Source organism: Panthera leo, chromosome D2, assembly GCF_018350215.1.
Source record: "Panthera leo isolate Ple1 chromosome D2, P.leo_Ple1_pat1.1, whole genome shotgun sequence".
NCBI lineage: Eukaryota > Metazoa > Chordata > Mammalia > Carnivora > Felidae > Panthera > Panthera leo.
This window is the reverse complement of record NC_056689.1, coordinates 78194512-78210680: the sequence shown is the minus strand read 5'-3', so window position 1 is coordinate 78210680 and position 16169 is coordinate 78194512. Positions and strand designations below refer to the sequence as shown.

The window sequence follows — 16169 nt, the reverse complement described above, 5'->3', positions numbered from 1 at the left end:
CAGACCCCACCTGGACTGCTAACCGTTTTTATATGACTTGCAAACTAAGAGAGATTTCTAGATTTTAAAATGGTGGTGGGGGGGAACCAAAACAATACTATAATGTGCAAATTATATGAAATTCAGACATCAGCATCCGTAAGTAACATTTGATCGAAACAGAGCTATATTTGCTTGTTTACATGTTTTCTATAGCTGTTTTTGTGCTATAACAGCAGAGTTGAGTAGTTGTGATAGAGAACATGTGGCCCATAAAGCCACAAAGTATTTACTCTCTGATCCTTATGGGAGGTTTGCTGACCCCTGATGAAGATGGTCTGTGGCCTGTAGTCCAGGGGCCAACAGCAGTGGCCAAGCATCATCTGGGAGCTTGTCAGAAGTGTAAAATGTCAGTTCCCAGTGCAGATCTACTGAATCAGTCTGTATTTTTAAAAGCTACTCATGTGATTCATATACATGCACATTAAATCTTTGGAGTCACCGGCTCGAGAGAGAAATCGGAGAGGGGGACACAGCCTTGTCCCTCCCATGCCGTGGCACTGTTGGATATTGGGTTTTCACCGACCAGCAAGATCACTTTTCTCCTGGTGAAGCAGGGAGGAAACAGTGGAGGAGGCGGCTTGATGTGTTCACACAAATAGTACTGCTATTCCCATGAAGTTGCAGCACCAAAAATGTCCCTTCTGACACTTGAGTGTATAGGTTCCTGGACTGGGATCCAAGAGAAAGGCTTGTAGTCCCCACTGCTTGCTGGTCTTCCTGATTAGGAGCACTTGCCCCTTCGGTTTCTTTATAGATACAAAGAAGTAGTCGGATCAAATTAAAAACAAAGGGCCAGACAGTACCTTTTAGCTTTCAAATTCTTGCAGTTCTAACATTCAGAGGTATCAGATAGACTATCTTCCTTTATGTGCTTATTTAGAATGTTAAGATCCTAAATGCATCCCAGCCTCTAGAACATGTGCATAAACCAGGTGGAACAGTGCAAAACTCAACATTAATTGCTTTAGACTACAGTAAATAGAGTTAGGATTGGGGAGATTACCGTGACTGCCAGTTATAATATTTGTAGAAGTGGCTAGAATCTTAAACGTGTGTAACTTTGCCAATACTCCTTACTCCCTCCCCTCTGTCTCCTCACCTGTCACATTAGGATAATACCCAGCTCTCTTCTTCAGAAGCATGTGGAGGACTGATAAAATGTATGTGTAAGTAATTTGAGATCCCCCTATGAAAGGTTCTCAAAAACAGGATACTGCTTTTGTGTGAAATTAACCTCAGTTCAGAAAGTGAAAGTCTGTAGCTTACGAGTTTAGCTTTTGTGCTAAATTAACTATCAATTTATGATTTTTTTACCACTCAAAACCAAAATGCTAAATTGAGTTGATTCTGAGATGCATAATTTCTTTTGCTATACTTTGTTTATAGCTGGAACAGATGGTGATCAAAATGGACTCGATCACCCATCTGTTGAAGTTTCTCTGGATGAAAACTCAGGAATGTTAGTAGACGGGTTTGAAAGGACCTTTGACGGGAAGCTCAAGTGTCGGTACTGCAACTATGCCAGCAAAGGAACAGCCCGGCTTATTGAACACATTAGAATCCACACAGGTAACGGAGAAACAGCTGGAGAAGGCATTTGTTTGGGGGTGGGAGAGGGGCCAAGGAAGGCAGGTTGATGCATCCTATAAATAGTTCTAATAGTTTAACATTGATGGCTGATAACAAGGTATGGATAAATGGAGAAGTTACTCTATTTTTTCAAAACAATAGCATAATGAGAGGAAGTAAGGCCCCTTCTAGAGCTTCCCCTTCCTTAGCCATCTTTCTTCGTGTTCCAAGTAATCTCTCAACATTTATCTGCTTCTCAGGCTGGGCAGGTTAATGCTGATGGTATGTGAAGTGATAAAATGTTTTTATCTTCATCCTTAGTATGTTTCAGTTGCCGACCAGGGACAAGGCATTTATACAGTCACAGACTACATTGCTAATCTGCAGGGCTTGCTGTAGCCACCCGACTTCCTGAGAAACCCTCCTAGCTGTTCCTGCCCTGGGCAAGCCCTGGTCAGGTGTCCCAGCTGTGTGCCTGTGGTTTCTCATGCTATGTGGGGCTGACCTAGACCCCTTCTGAGGACAGGGTTTGTGGCAGGGCCCTCTTGGTGCCCACAGAGCCTAAAAGAGCAGCTGACACATAGTGAGTATTCAGTACTTAATTTGTTAAATTAATGACTCCAAATCTCATATTCCAGATATTTATTTTACACCATTTCCAGCTAAGGGCACTAACTCAAATTGTCCCCTCTGGCAGCTGAAGAGGAGAAGGAGGAAGGTAGAGGTAAAGCACTGGCCATTTTGAAGGGACACTTTGCATAACTCATACTTGGACTAGGAAACTCATTTCCATTTTGAGCTTTCTATTTAATAGAAGGACTTTTTAGAAAGGCTTTTTGTATTTTTTTTCTGAGGAAGGGGTATGTGTGTGTATGTGTATGAATATGTATGGAGAAGTGCTCGTGTACAGGTGTGTACATAAACATATAACTGAGGCATACTTTCGGTAAAGTCACTGTTATACAGGGTACTGTCAGTTTTGCTCTTCTTTCCCAAAATGCCAGCTGAAGCCATAACAACTTTTACATGATATTGACTAAGAGAATGGCTCTCTATGTCTCAAATTGTGGCTGAAGAGTTCTTAAGCTTTATTTAAGTGTACAGGTTTCTTTGCAAAGAAACGAACAATTTCTAAATCTAATGAACGGACAAAACATGAAACTCTCCACAAATGAGCTACCTTTGCAGTTTCTCCCCCATTTTTCTTTTTAAACAGGTGAGAAACCTCATAGGTGTCACTTATGTCCATTCGCATCTGCTTACGAGCGCCATCTGGAAGCCCACATGCGTTCCCATACAGGAGAAAAACCATACAAATGTGAATTATGTTCCTTCCGCTGCAGTGATCGAAGTAACCTGTCCCATCATCGAAGGCGCAAGCATAAAATGGTACCAATTAAAGGTACTAGGTCTTCCTTAAGCAGCAAGAAAATGTGGGGAGTTTTACAGAAGAAAACAAGCAATCTGGGCTATAGCAGAAGAGCACTAATCAACTTAAGTCCACCTTCCATGGTGGTTCAGAAGCCAGACTACCTTAACGACTTTACCCACGAAATCCCAAATATCCAGACCGACTCGTATGAAAGTATGGCAAAAACCGCACCAACGGGTGGCCTGCCAAGGGACCCACAAGAACTCATGGTTGACAACCCTTTAAATCAGCTCTCGACTCTGGCAGGACAGTTGTCCAGTTTACCGCCGGAGAACCAAAACCCCGCCTCCCCCGACGTAGTCCCCTGCCCCGACGAGAAGCCTTTCATGATGCAGCAGCCCTCTGCCCAAGCGGTCGTTGCCGCCGTGTCCGCGAGTATTCCTCAGAGCTCCTCCCCCACGAGCCCTGAGCCTCGGCCGCCCCACAGTCAGAGGAACTACAGTCCGGTGGCAGGTCCGAGCAGCGAACCGAGTGCCCACACCAGTACCCCCAGCCTAGGGAACAGCCAGCCGAGCACTCCGGCTCCCACGCTGCCGGTCCAGGACCCTCAGCTCCTGCACCACTGCCAGCACTGTGATATGTACTTCGCCGACAACATCCTTTACACTATTCATATGGGATGTCATGGGTACGAAAATCCTTTCCAGTGTAACATATGTGGCTGCAAATGTAAAAACAAGTATGATTTTGCCTGTCATTTTGCAAGGGGACAACATAATCAACACTGATTGAAAATAATCACATTATGCTTTCCTTGGTTTTACCTTTGTGTTTTATAGTTTTGTTTATTGTCGTTTTTGTTTTTCTGGGGGTGGGGCCATTCCTAATAAGATGTCTGCTAATTTAAAGTCTATCTACATATTTATAGAATGTAAGTTTGACAGTGGAAACAAAACTTTCTCCTTTTTTTTTTTCTTCTCCCCATAAAAATCTGGTGAGGGTCACTTATGTATTAGAACAGTTAGACACATTGGGGTCTATTTTCTCGTTTCATTTAGACATTTGAGAATTGGAGTGCAGTCATAATCCTAACAGGTATTCATTTAAATTTCCCATATTTATGGTCCATAAAATCTTCAAAGCTTATTGCTACTCTTGGTATTTCAACATACACATTGCAGCTAGGTAATTTCTGCCATGAATCAGCATGGTAAAATTACCACCTCTTCCAAAGTCTATTAACAGCTTATTTCAGTGTTTTCGGAGAGGAATTGCCTTTAACAACACTCTTAACTGACATGCTGTTTAGTTCACATTGCTCAAGTTGAAGCCGCGCTTTCGTTTCAACTGATAATCACAGAACTACTTTGTGTAGATTTTGTTTTCCATAAGGGGAAATGTAATAGTGCATTCCTTTCAAATTAAAGCTATAAAAACATGAGGTAAAAGTTCTGAAAAGAAATGAAACTTAAATTGAAAATGGGCTTAATATTTAAAATACCTGTTTATTCCATTTCCAGTTTAAACACCTATCTTTTTATGCTGGTTTATTGTAAAAGCCACAGGAAAATACAGGAGAGTGTTAGAAATATAAGAGGATTATCTGTAAAGATGCCTTTTTGTTTCTTTTAATTTGAACCTTTCATTTAAATTCTCCATTCTGACGTCATTATTGTCAGGCAAGGTTGATAAGTATACGGAGACTCTGTTATTCCTTCTATTCCTTTGATGACCAAAGAGGTACAGTGGAATTTATCCATCTCACTCCTCGGAAATGCAGTCCTTTACACACATGCACGCGCGCGCGCGCGCGCGCGCACACACACACACACACACACACACACACACACACACAGAATCTCTGAAATGTCCATTTCCTGCCCTCTGTCCATTCATCGTCCATAATTTCTGAGAAGAGGTGGTATAGTAACACATGGGAAAATGTGGTGGTGAAGTAATACTTAAAAAAATGAGAACGTGTGTGCAGAGCAAATTCTGGTTTTTCCTTCAGAATTGGCCATTTAAAAGATCTGCTGTGAATTCAAGTTGTAATGCTTATTTGCAGGTCCTGCCAGTTTTTCGTGTACAGTGACAAAACTATACGGAGACTGAATCGCCGCCTTAGTAGGAAAGGGTACAAAAAGTAGGAAAATAGATAGAAGATGCAGTTAAATGTGGTATTTAATTTGTTTACAAAAATAAGACTTGCTAAATCTAGAATAATTTTGAATAGGAGGCTATTGTTTTTATATTGTGTAATAACTAGCTTACTCTGAAGAGGGCTTGGTCAATAAAATATATCGTTACTAACTGCTGGTTTCTGTGTACTTTGCAAAAGTTTGATTTTTTAATTTGGTTCAGATCTTACAAAGTGTTACTAATTGGCTTCTTAAGGAGAATATCCTAACTACTAAGCATTTATTAAGCAAAAAAGACCTGAGCTCATCTATAGTAACTAAAAGGGAAACACGGACAGTGTATGTCCCCAGAACCCCCAAGTGCCAACTTAATGGATCTTCTGCCCTCCCTTCCAAATGCTAGAAAGACAGTAAAAGGAGTTCTTGTGGTTTAATGTCCAATTGAAACTAATCTCAGCAGCATTGTTGAGAGAGCAGCAAGGAGTCTGTCCAAACTGTCAGTAACTCTCTTCCTTGTCAGATCTGAGGCTTGTGCCATCTACGATTGTATTTCTCTTGTAGCTTCACTCACTCACTGCTCAGATCCACTTTCATGCAACCATCTCCAAATCTGACTTGGCTCCAGTATTTTTTTATTGCCAGGAGAAACAGGTTGCCGTCATTTGGAAGCTTTTGCAATTCAAACGAAAGCAATACTCTAAGAAAATGAGAGATTTCATTAAAGAAAGAGGAAGGACTCTCTCATTAAAACCAGTTTATTAACTCTATATTCTGGGCCCAATAGTGACACACACTTTTTTCTGACAACTAAAGATAGATGTTTTGAAGGTACACTTTAATTTAAACAGAGAATATCTTTTTTTTCATAATTATAAACTAGAATTAGAAATCGAATTTTCCTAAGACTTAAAAGAGCACAGTCCGTGTTCCAAAGGCGTCAGTGCTTGAGCGCTACAATTAATTCTAAATGCACTAAAGTTTTTGAATCAAATCTACCTTAGAAACGTTTTTAGTATTGTATTTTTTAAAAAGATTTAGGATTTTATTTAAATTTTCTGGGTTAAATTTTATACATGGAAAGATGATACTATCTTCCATTAAGTGTTGAATATGTTTCTCCCATTTTATTTTTAATCAAATATTTTATAGAAAGGAGCTGCTAGGAAAAGTTGAACATGAATTATTTATAGTACTTTGCTGTGAACAGGCAATGCTCTGAAACTAAATTTATTTTTGTTCAGTGAACATAAGTTTAGATTTTTAAAGTTCATAGATAATTTATCTCCACTAATATTTTTTTAAGAAACTGTGAAGAGATTAACAGGGAATAATTTCGTTTCAGATTTTACTAATCTAGTATGTAGCTACAACTTCCTGAAATTCAAGTAAAGGCTAGACTTTTACTTTGAATATTTGCCACTGCTATTTCATTTTAGAAATAAGTGTTTGCCATTTATCTGCAGAATTGTTTGACAAAGGGGATATCCCTTTAAAAATGTTGAGATAAACTTCATTTTAAGTTTTACAAAGATATTTATCAAGTGGATGTATTATTTTTAAAGAAATTCCCTGCTAAGGACTTTTTCATTAAATAATATTAGAGGGATTATGATTTCTACAACTTGTTTTTGTTCATATGTACTTTGATGTAACGAACATATTTTATATGCAAAACATAAAACCTGAGTATGGTTGCAAAACACTACATTGTTTAGGGATTCCAGAGAGCAGTTTAGTTTGATGCTGAAATAACCATATCTAGTCTGTAGTTCATATTGTGAATTAAGCTTTGCTTTTGTAATACATGAATAAAAAAATAACACTTCTATTGATCTCGATTTTTCTTCTTTGAAAACTAGGGTCCAGTTAGTTTTTTAGTAATTTTCCCGTATGTAAACCGTTAATTAAAAAAAGGGGTGGGGGTTATGGCTACATTGGTTTGAATTTGTAGAATGCCTTACCCATGAGAAGATCTGTCACATGAGTTAAAACAAAAACAGCTCCATGTATCCACATCTTGTCTTCCTCCTTCTCTGCCTTATTGACGAAGACTCCTGTCTTCCTCCTTCGAAGACACCAGCCCTACCCTAAGGGTTCTGGCACATACATGAGGAAGCCTGCTGCCCATACTCAACTGTCCATGTCACATCCGACAAGCCACCAACTGAAGTAGTTTCTGTTATGACAAATGGATCTTTAGAACGGACTTTTTTTTTTTTTTTTTAAACAAGTCTGGCAATTCACACCACTGGCCTAGAAAACACCCAGTAATGCAAAATGGTTTGATTTTGCAAACTCAACCAAAATTGGATATTTGATTGTAAGTTCAAAAGTTTTAATGCTTTGAAAAATATTTCTGGACAATATTATCTTTCTCATGATGAAAAAAAGCAATAGCGTCTGATACACTGATGGTTTCTGGAAAGCACAGGTACTTTTTGTTTCCTTGTCTTAGGTCTTCCAAAAACTCTGCTTTGAGCTTGTTGAGTTCTTCTGCTAGAAGCTTCAAGTTGAAAGGAAGCACTCGTTCCTCTAAAATGAAAAGACATTCTCAAATTATTTGTATAAATTAAATCAGGCCACGCTGTCTAACAACATAGGAAATTAATTTGAATACTTCTGACAAACTGATCAGATTTTGTTAATCACAGTTGAGTTGGTGTACTATGTAGACAAAAGGTCACACTGACTGATAACAAATCTTTTAAATAACTTGGTATGAGATGCATGAGCAGAAAAGATAAGCCTGAAGGGGATTTTTTGTTGTTGTTGACAAGATGGTTGGTTTAGAATGTTCTTGAGCTAACAGGTAGTAAGGCAAAAACAGCAGGAATAGGAAATGACAGTGTGGTTGAAACTGTTGTAAATAGTCTCTAGAGCAGATGTCCAACATATAACTTCCTACAATGATGGAAATGTCCTGGATCTGCCCTCTTCAATACAGCAGCCACTAGCCACGTGGGTAATGTGACTGAGGAACTAGATTTTTATTATTAAACAGCTTTATTGAAATAAATTTGCATACTGTATACCCTTTATTAATTTAGACTCCAACTCAGGGGGCACCTGGGTGGCTCAGTCGGTTAAGTGTCTGACTCCTGGTCTCGGCTCAGGTCATGATCTCGAGGTTCAGGAGATAGAGTCCCACGTTGGGTTCTGTGCCTCTAGATTTCTCCCTTCTGGATCTCTCACACGACTGAACTCAAGCAGCACGTGGCCGTCTGTGATGGCTTCTTTCACTTAGTCTAACATTTTCAAGGCTCATCCTGGCTCCGATGAATAATGCTGACGCAAACATTTGTGTTCACATTTTTATATGAACATATGTTTTCACTTCTCTTTCCTGGCAGTGCAATTGCTGCGTCCCGTGGTGACTACACTTACTCGCTGCAGGACGTGCTCGGTTGTTTGCCAAAGCAGCTGCACTGCTTCCCATTCCCACCAGCAGCGGACGAGGGTTCGGATTTCCCCACGTGCTCACCGCCTCTTGGACTTTCTGATTCTGGCTGGCCTAGTGAGTGGGTGCAGTGGCCGCTCACGGTTTTGGTTTGCGTTTCCCTGATGACTAATGATGTCAAGTGTGTCTTCTTGTGGTTGTGGGCCACTTGTGGATCTTCCCTGGGGAAATGTCTATTCAGATCCTTTGCCCGTTTTTAAAATCGGGTTATCTTTATTATTGAGTGGTAAGAGTCCTTTATCTGTTTTGGATGCAAGTCCCTTATGAGATAGATGATTTGCGAGGATTTTCTCCTGATCTATGGGTTGTCTTTTCATTTTCTTGGTGGTAGGAGAAATGAATTTCTAATTTCATTTAAGCATAGATCTAGAAGCCACGACCACCTCCCTCACCAAAAAAAAAAAAAAAGGTTTTTTTTAATGGGTGGGAAATAAGAGTGATTTGAGCGTAATCCTATCTCCTCCCCTTCTCTTCATTTTATACAGAAGACAAGGCAGGCAAATGATTGAGCCCCAGCTCCTGCAACTATTTGCAACTATTTTTGTTTCTATTCTAATTATGCTGCTGTTTCTCTTCCAGGCCCGTGTTTTTCAAACTCTGGATTATAACCTACAAGTGAGATGCAGGTTGCAAGCTGTGTTTATCTAAAATGGAATCAAAAAGATCATAGAAGAGCTCACCGAACGTGAGGGTTCTGTGAAACTTGTTGCTATGCACGTGTGTGTTCGTGTACTGAGCTACAGTCTCGGGTACAAGACAAAATCTGCTTCTGGATCGTGGTTAAAAAAAAAAAAAGTATGAAACACACCATATGGTTAGTGTATTGTTTCTTTTTCCAAGAAACTGTTGTAAAGGTGTTAAGAATAGATGCCGATGATGCAGGGAGCGTAAGAGAAAACAAACTAGAGTCAGACTTGACTCTGAACCCAGGTTGGCCACGTATCTAGCAGCTGTTCAGCCTTGGGTAAGTTACTTGATCCTCTCAGAACCTTCATTTCCCCATTTGTAAAATTACACCTACCTCATGAGGCTGTCAAGACTGGAAACAGTATGTATAAGGCACTTAGCATGTAAAAGCTAAAGAAACGGTAGGCTATTAGTTTTTAAGTCAGATTTTAAATATAGCGTAGAGTTCAATATTTAAAAGCGAAAGGAGTAATTTTTTTTAATGTTCATTTATTTTGAGACACAGAGAACAACAGAGGGGAAGGACAGAGAGAGAGGGAAAGAGAATCCCAAGCAGGCTTTGCACCGTCATCACAGAGCCTGACACGCGTCTTGATCCCATGAATCATGAGATCATGACCCGAGCCAAAATCAAGAGTCGGACGCTTAACCAACCGAGCCATCCAGGCACCCCTAAAGGAGTTATTTTATAAAACGACCACACATGCCATCTAAGTTCAGACTGACAATCCACTGAGCTTGCTGACTGGACATGTGGCCCCTGACCACCTCTCCCCATTCCTTATTTCACCCGATTCAGTGGCCTCTTTTCTGCTCTAAGACCTACCAAATAACTTCACCTTGGGGTTTCTGCACCCGTGTCCACTGCGTGGAATGATCTATCTCCAGATATCTGCATGCTGACTCTTTCCATTATTCATATCTCTGCTTAAATATCACCTCTGAGAAGCCTTCCTGATTACCCTTTAAAAGAAGCTCTCCCGGGTGCCTGGGTGGCTCAGTCGGTTGAGCGTCCGACTTCGGCTCAGGTCATGATCTCGCGGTTCGTGAGTTCAAGCCCCGCGTTGGGCTCTGTGCTGACAGCTCAGAGCCTGGAGCCTGCTTCGGATTCTGTGTCTCCCTCTCTCTCCCCCTCCCCGGCTCATGCTCTGTCTCTGTCTCAAAAATAAATAAAAACAAAACAAAAAAACATTAAAAAACAGTTTTTAAAAGAAGCTCTCCCATCACCCTCCACTGCCTTACCCTACTTTATTTTTCTTCAGGGCACCAGCAGAGACTCATGTATTTGTCTGTCTCCTCGAAGTAATGTTCTGCTCCCTGCTGACACCCCAGTATCTAGAATAAAGCCTAGTACAGAGTAGCCACTCAATAAAAATGTATTGGATGGATGAATACCCTGTTCTGGGGGGTAGAATTTTTAGTTTTATATAATCCAGTTGCATAGTGAAACTAAAAACAATGTCAACGTTGTGACGGAAAGCTAACCAACTACCCAAGGGAACAAGAACAGCAGGAGAGTTGTATCAACTAAACCCCACACGACTGCTCAACATACCTTTTGCTTCCTTCATCGTCTGAGAGACAATCCTTCGGAGCATCTGATCGGCTTGATGAAGAAGGTTGGTTGAACAAATGATTCTGTCTGCTTCCTATGCAACACAGACGTCGTTACTGGAAGTTAGGTAGTTTTATAAAAGAGGTGGCTAAACTGTGATGTGTTTCTGATGAGACTACAAGGAAAGTTACGGTGGCTTTTCTGTTCCAGCTGTCCCTCCCGAGATCCCATCTAGATGATGGGGGCTGACAATCTGTCCAATAATGGGCTCTCCGTCTACAGCGTTTGTCACTATGTGCGGTGCAAGTGCTCCTGTCCTTGTCCGTCCCAAGCTACCAACACCAACATATGTTAACAGGCTCTAACATTTCGGAAAATGTGACAGTCGGCTTTGACCAGCTGCTGCACGCGGCCACCAGGATGCCACTGCAGCCAGTTGTCATAAGTAGAGTGCTGCTGAGATGCCAAGGCGGTGACAAAGGCATTTTTCACATTTTACTCATATTTTTTTTTACATTCAGCTCAGAAAGACCTTCCTTCAAACAGTTGTACCTTGCCATTTATACCAAATCTATACTGGAAGATTTACCTTTTGTTCCACATTGTCCTCCATATATTTTACTGGATTTTCCAAAGCAGTAAGCAATAAATCGGTCAACTTCAGGCTAGAAGAGAAGGTGAGATAGAATGAATCCTTCTATCAAACATCTTTTTTAAAAAGAACCTGTGTTTATGAATACTGAATTGAATTCTAGAGGAATAAACATGCTATAATCCAAAGGATCCTAAGCCAAAGGGGTAAAGAATGAAAAGATTTGGAAGCTACCTTCTACTTACAAAATCCAAATGGAGAAGCTGAAAACAAATTATAAGGCAAAAGAATCCCCTTATTTAAAAAATATTAATTTTCTAAGACTCATTTCAATAAGCTTTGAAAAGAAATCCTCTCTTTTCCCTTATTAAGTGCCAAATTTTAGGCTACTATAACTACTTTATTTCCTAAAGAAGGGACTTCTTTCTGGCTTCTTATTTACTGGATGGGGATTAGCAAAGTTCCTCGCTGGTCAAGGGGCCATGGAGGGTTCAGGTAGAATCCATTCATTCATTTACTACTATGTATGTGAAACGATGTGCTATAAGTTGGGGGTACAGCAAGATCCCTACGCTTTCTAAGTCCAGCAGTGGTTACATCATCTCCATTAGGAGACAGATAATTAAATCAGCAAAAATGTATAATTTCAGACAGTGACAAGTGGATAAGTGAAAACAAAGTGAATTTTAAAAATTAGCCATTTAAAAACTGCTGGTCCCCTGTGGACAACAGTTAGGCAGGAGCTAAGAAAATGAGGGCAAAATAGCTCTAGAACTGTGCTGTCTGAGAAAATAGCCACTAGCCACATGAGGCTATTTAAGTTTACAGTAATTAAAATAAAATTTAAAATTCAGGCCGCCAGATGCACCGGCTATATTTCAAGTGCTCAATAGTCACATGTGGCCAGCAGCTACTACACTGGACAGTACAAATGTAGTACATTTCCATCATCTGCGAAAATTCCATTAGAAATGTGTGGCTGTAGAACTCTCAAGACATATATCACAGACGAAAGCATTAGCACCGCAGCCCACAGGCATCACATATATGCGGTGGTGTAACTGCAGGGGGGTCTGAGGCAAAATTAGGACTCCAGACCACTTCCACTCTCTTTCTTTCTGTGAGAAAATTACTGGGCAACCTATTTAGACTGTGCTACTGTGGCAAGAGTTTCAAAGATGTGTCCAACTCTGCATTCCCTGCTCTGATCTCTGGGAGAACATAGTCTTTTTTTTTTTTTTTTAAGTTTATTTATGTATCTTGAGAGAGAGAGAGAGAGAGAGAGAGAGAGAATCTCAAGCAGGCTCTGCACTGTCAGCACAGAGCCCGACGTTGGGGCTGGAACTCCCAAGCTGTGAGATCCTGAAACCAGGGGTCAGATGCTTAACCGACTGAGCCACCCAGGCGCCCCTGGGAGAACATAGTCTTAACAAGAGCACATGTGTGCCAGCAAACTTGGGTTCACATCTGAGCTACCATGAGCTTGGGGACTCTGGGCAAACTAACTTTCTCACTCAGTTGCCTCTTCTCTAGAGAGGAGAGAGAGCAATCTCCATGCTTGTGTAAAGGTTAACCGAGTGGACCTGGGTAAAGCCAAGGCACAGTGCTCCCTCAGGGAGGCACCCAGCTAAGGTCAGCTTTGCGTAGGATACCTGGCTTCGGAAGAACATTCTGAACTCTCAATTGTGAGGCTGTTGTGTTCCCAAGCATTTTTCTCGGGGTTGGGCTTTTCCAGCTTTCTTCCCATCAGGTGGATGGTCTCAGCAGGCAGCGCCTGGGGTCTCTGGCCGTTCCTCTGTAAACAGGTCTCCAGGGAACAATCTAAAAAAAGCTGGCAAAAGCCTAATGAATCTGAAAGCAATGTGAAACCGTGAAATCAGTGGTGCACTATTTTTTCCAAAATGCCAAATAAACAAATCAGGCAAATTATCCCAGCTGTGGCAGGAAAATACTGAACATCTAGCTTTGAAAATTAAGTAAATCTGTACTAACTTCCTGATCCAATTCAATTCTCACTAAAAGCGGTCGTGATTTTGATGGGCAAACAAGTGTCTGTGTGTAAGAAAAAAAAATGTTTTAATTACATTTCCGAGCCAGTTGGTAGACTTCATATCTCATACTTTGATAATAAAAGTTGTCATCTAAAATCAAAAACAAAGGTCTAGAAACAGCAGTCTTTGTTAAGAGATAGCAAGACTGGGCCTCCGGTGCAGCAGAAGATATCAGATCTTGGTCCTTTAAGCAGGTTATAAAATCCTCCCACATGGCTTCAGTCCTGTTGGGTGGGGTAGACATCTGACACCCGTTAATGACAGCCGACAAGAAGTATTCTAGGTACTTCAACAGTTCCTGTCGAAGCACCTTCCATTGGGATGGCTACAAAAGAGGGAAAAATCACAATTTATATTGGGCTTTGGTCAATAGGGTGCTCCCGCTTATCGCCTTCCACCCCACGTGAACATCTCAGCTCACAGAGCCAAACCATGTGGAATTCTCTGAGCACAACTCGTTTCACCTTGCCTCCTAGGTCTTCCGATATCCTGTTTCCTCTGCCCAGAAACTCCTACTCACTGAGGATAGTCCTCTGAAGTCTCCACAGACACATCCACGCAGGAGGCAGCTCAGACCCTCCCTTGCCTACACGACCTCCTGCTTTGCACAGACGGGGTCTCCACCCTAACGGGGCTTACACTATTTAGGCATTGGTTTGCACATCTCTAACTCTCTGCTCAACCAATAGTCCATGGGCTAACTGGCCTCCAGCAGACGGTCAGGCACGTAAGAGCTACTCCAGTACAGAAAATGACTGAATGAGTAAATAAATGGAAGAATGAAAAGCTGTTACCATCCAAGAGAAATGAGCCAAAATCAATATCCTGACAAAATAAAATTGGCTTAGACAAAGCAACGCTGGTTTGCCCTTGAGATGAGAAAAGTTGTGGACAGAAAAGATCTGCCGAAAGGCGCCTGGGTCAGGGTGAAAAGCCTTGAGGCTCACAACAGAGTTGGAATGGGATGGGGAAAGCTAGACTGAAGGGAAGAGAATAAGTAACTTGAGAACTTAGGTAATCTTGTGCCACTCAAGGACTGTGGAGAGCAGGTCCAGTCTGGAGAGAAAACATAGGAACAGGAGATAAGGGTCCCTCTCCTGCCTGTCCATGCCTTACCACATCACTGACATTACAGCACATACAACAAATACATCAGCTAAACCTACGGAGAAGGAAAACACGATCACTTCCTAAAAGGTGAGATTTCCTACTCATGGTGACTAGTTGAGTCCCACAGTCTCCGTCTACAGGGAGGAGTGGAAAAACTGTAACGATAAAAGTGAGGAAACGGCCCAGTAAATACAACCATACATCTTGCCAACTTTCAGCTTTCACTCAAGTGGCGAAAATACTATCATCCAACTAAATCTAGTGCTGCCAGGGACTTGATACTGTAGTCATCTCACAATTAGAACAAGAACGGGACACAATACATACAGTTGCCAGCCACCGAACGTATTGTAATTTTACATATATGGAGAGTGGACTCACATCATATTCGTATTTTCTTTAGATGCCTCCACCTACACACAGGTACTGAACGACAAATCTATCTCAATTTTTCAGAATCTGTCCAAGAGTATTTAGTCTAGGGAGAACGAGATGGGAGATATGAATCCACTCTTCCCCAGAGGTCGCACTTTTCTTGTGCTTCTCCAAGGGGACGCATCTCGCTGCACAGAGTGTGATTTGAAGGCTTCAAGAGAATCTATAAGTACCTATATGTAAGTAGGTGCCTAAACACAAGCCCATTACTTCATCTGGTGGTCACCTGAGAAACAGCCGTCTTTTCCTAATGCTGGCAGAGGCAGATTTACCCGGAAATGAGTGAAGAGAGAGCTTCAGACACCAGCCCCTTCATCTGTACAGCTTTCTATTGTCATGGGAGGGAACCTAGTAATTTTGTTATTCATAATTTTGTATCCTTTATCTTAAAAAAAAAAAAAAAGTTCCCAACTGTGTAAACTTGAAGACCCACAAGGATTCACCGGTGGCCGGACGTTAAACTGGCTGTGAAGTTTTTAAGAGATTCTGTCCCTCTCCTAAGTACGATCTTCCTAAAGGACTTTTCAAAAGCATACTTGTCTATGGGGGTGGGGGTGGGGGGCGGGAGGGTACCATCCTGCACGCCGACAAAACCTAACGCCGTCTTAAGACTCACTGTATGCAATACACAATCCGTACAGGCCCCAAATATACACATAAATCTCTGCGACGAATCCTTCTAAGACGGAGTCGACACATTCTACGTTAAACCAACTCCACTTCTCTCGAACTCCAGTCTCCCCCCTCCGTCAGGGCCGCACCTCCCACCCAAGGGGCAGTCCAGCATTTAGGTGGAGCCCCTCTATTTCCTTCTGCGACCACAGGCTAGGCCCCGCCCCCTCCGTACTCACCAACGGCCGCGCGCTCGCCTCCTCGAGGAACGCGTCCGGCATGACGTCATCATAGGCGACCACGCCGACCGCCCAGCCCCGCTCCTGCCGTAACCGGGGGCTTAGGGCCCGCGCGAAGGTCGATTTTCCTGCCGCGGGCAGGCCGCAGAGGAGGCAGAGGCCTAGCCTCCGCGGCCCCTCGCCATGCACTCCTCTGGCGTCCTCGGCGGTCTTCATGCTGTCGCGGGAGACGGGAGGCGGCTGGGGACGTCGTCTCCGGAACCGGCCGCCCAGCGCGCACGCGCAGTCTCCCACAGCCCTGCCGCGCCGC

The 16169-nt window shown here is 42.1% G+C and overlaps 2 protein-coding genes across 8 annotated transcripts in view; one reads left to right on the top strand and one right to left on the bottom strand.

The window, feature by feature from the left end:
- Positions 1–6947, top strand: part of IKZF5 (IKAROS family zinc finger 5) — a 24338-nt gene extending 17391 nt beyond the window's left edge. For all 4 annotated transcript variants that reach the window (XM_042908915.1, XM_042908913.1, XM_042908914.1 and 1 more), the window contains 2 exons: positions 1429–1611; positions 2828–6947. In XM_042908915.1, the coding sequence (XP_042764849.1) occupies positions 1429–1611; positions 2828–3771 (1127 nt within the window). In that variant the 3' untranslated portion in view covers positions 3772–6947. The remainder of the gene's footprint in view (positions 1–1428; positions 1612–2827) is intronic.
- Positions 357–16169, bottom strand: PSTK (phosphoseryl-tRNA kinase). 4 transcript variants are annotated; one of them, XM_042908917.1, is made up of 6 exons: positions 15860–16169; positions 13497–13788; positions 13065–13263; positions 11410–11485; positions 10821–10914; positions 357–788 (listed from the first exon to the last, which is right to left on the bottom strand). In XM_042908917.1, the coding sequence occupies exons 1-6, from the start codon at positions 16073–16075 to the stop codon at positions 574–576; spliced, it is 1092 nt and encodes a 363-aa protein (XP_042764851.1). In that variant the 5' UTR covers positions 16076–16169; the 3' UTR covers positions 357–573. The 4 variants fall into 4 exon arrangements, with proteins under 4 accessions (XP_042764851.1, XP_042764854.1, XP_042764853.1 ...); XM_042908920.1 differs by lacking the exon at positions 15860–16169 and adding an exon at positions 15625–15763; XM_042908919.1 differs by lacking the exon at positions 357–788 and adding an exon at positions 5732–5818.

Coding starts and splice junctions, on each gene's coding strand:
- PSTK (XM_042908917.1), bottom strand. CDS start 16,075: ATGAAGACCGCCGAGGACGCCAGAGGAGTGCATGGCGAGGGGCCGCGG. Junction 11,486..13,064: donor GAATGTTCTTCCGAAGCCAG/GTATCCTACGCA, acceptor CTTCTCTTCTAG/CCTGAAGTTGACCGATTTAT. Junction 789..10,820: donor GACGATGAAGGAAGCAAAAG/GTATGTTGAGCA, acceptor GTATCTATAAAG/AAACCGAAGGGGCAAGTGCT.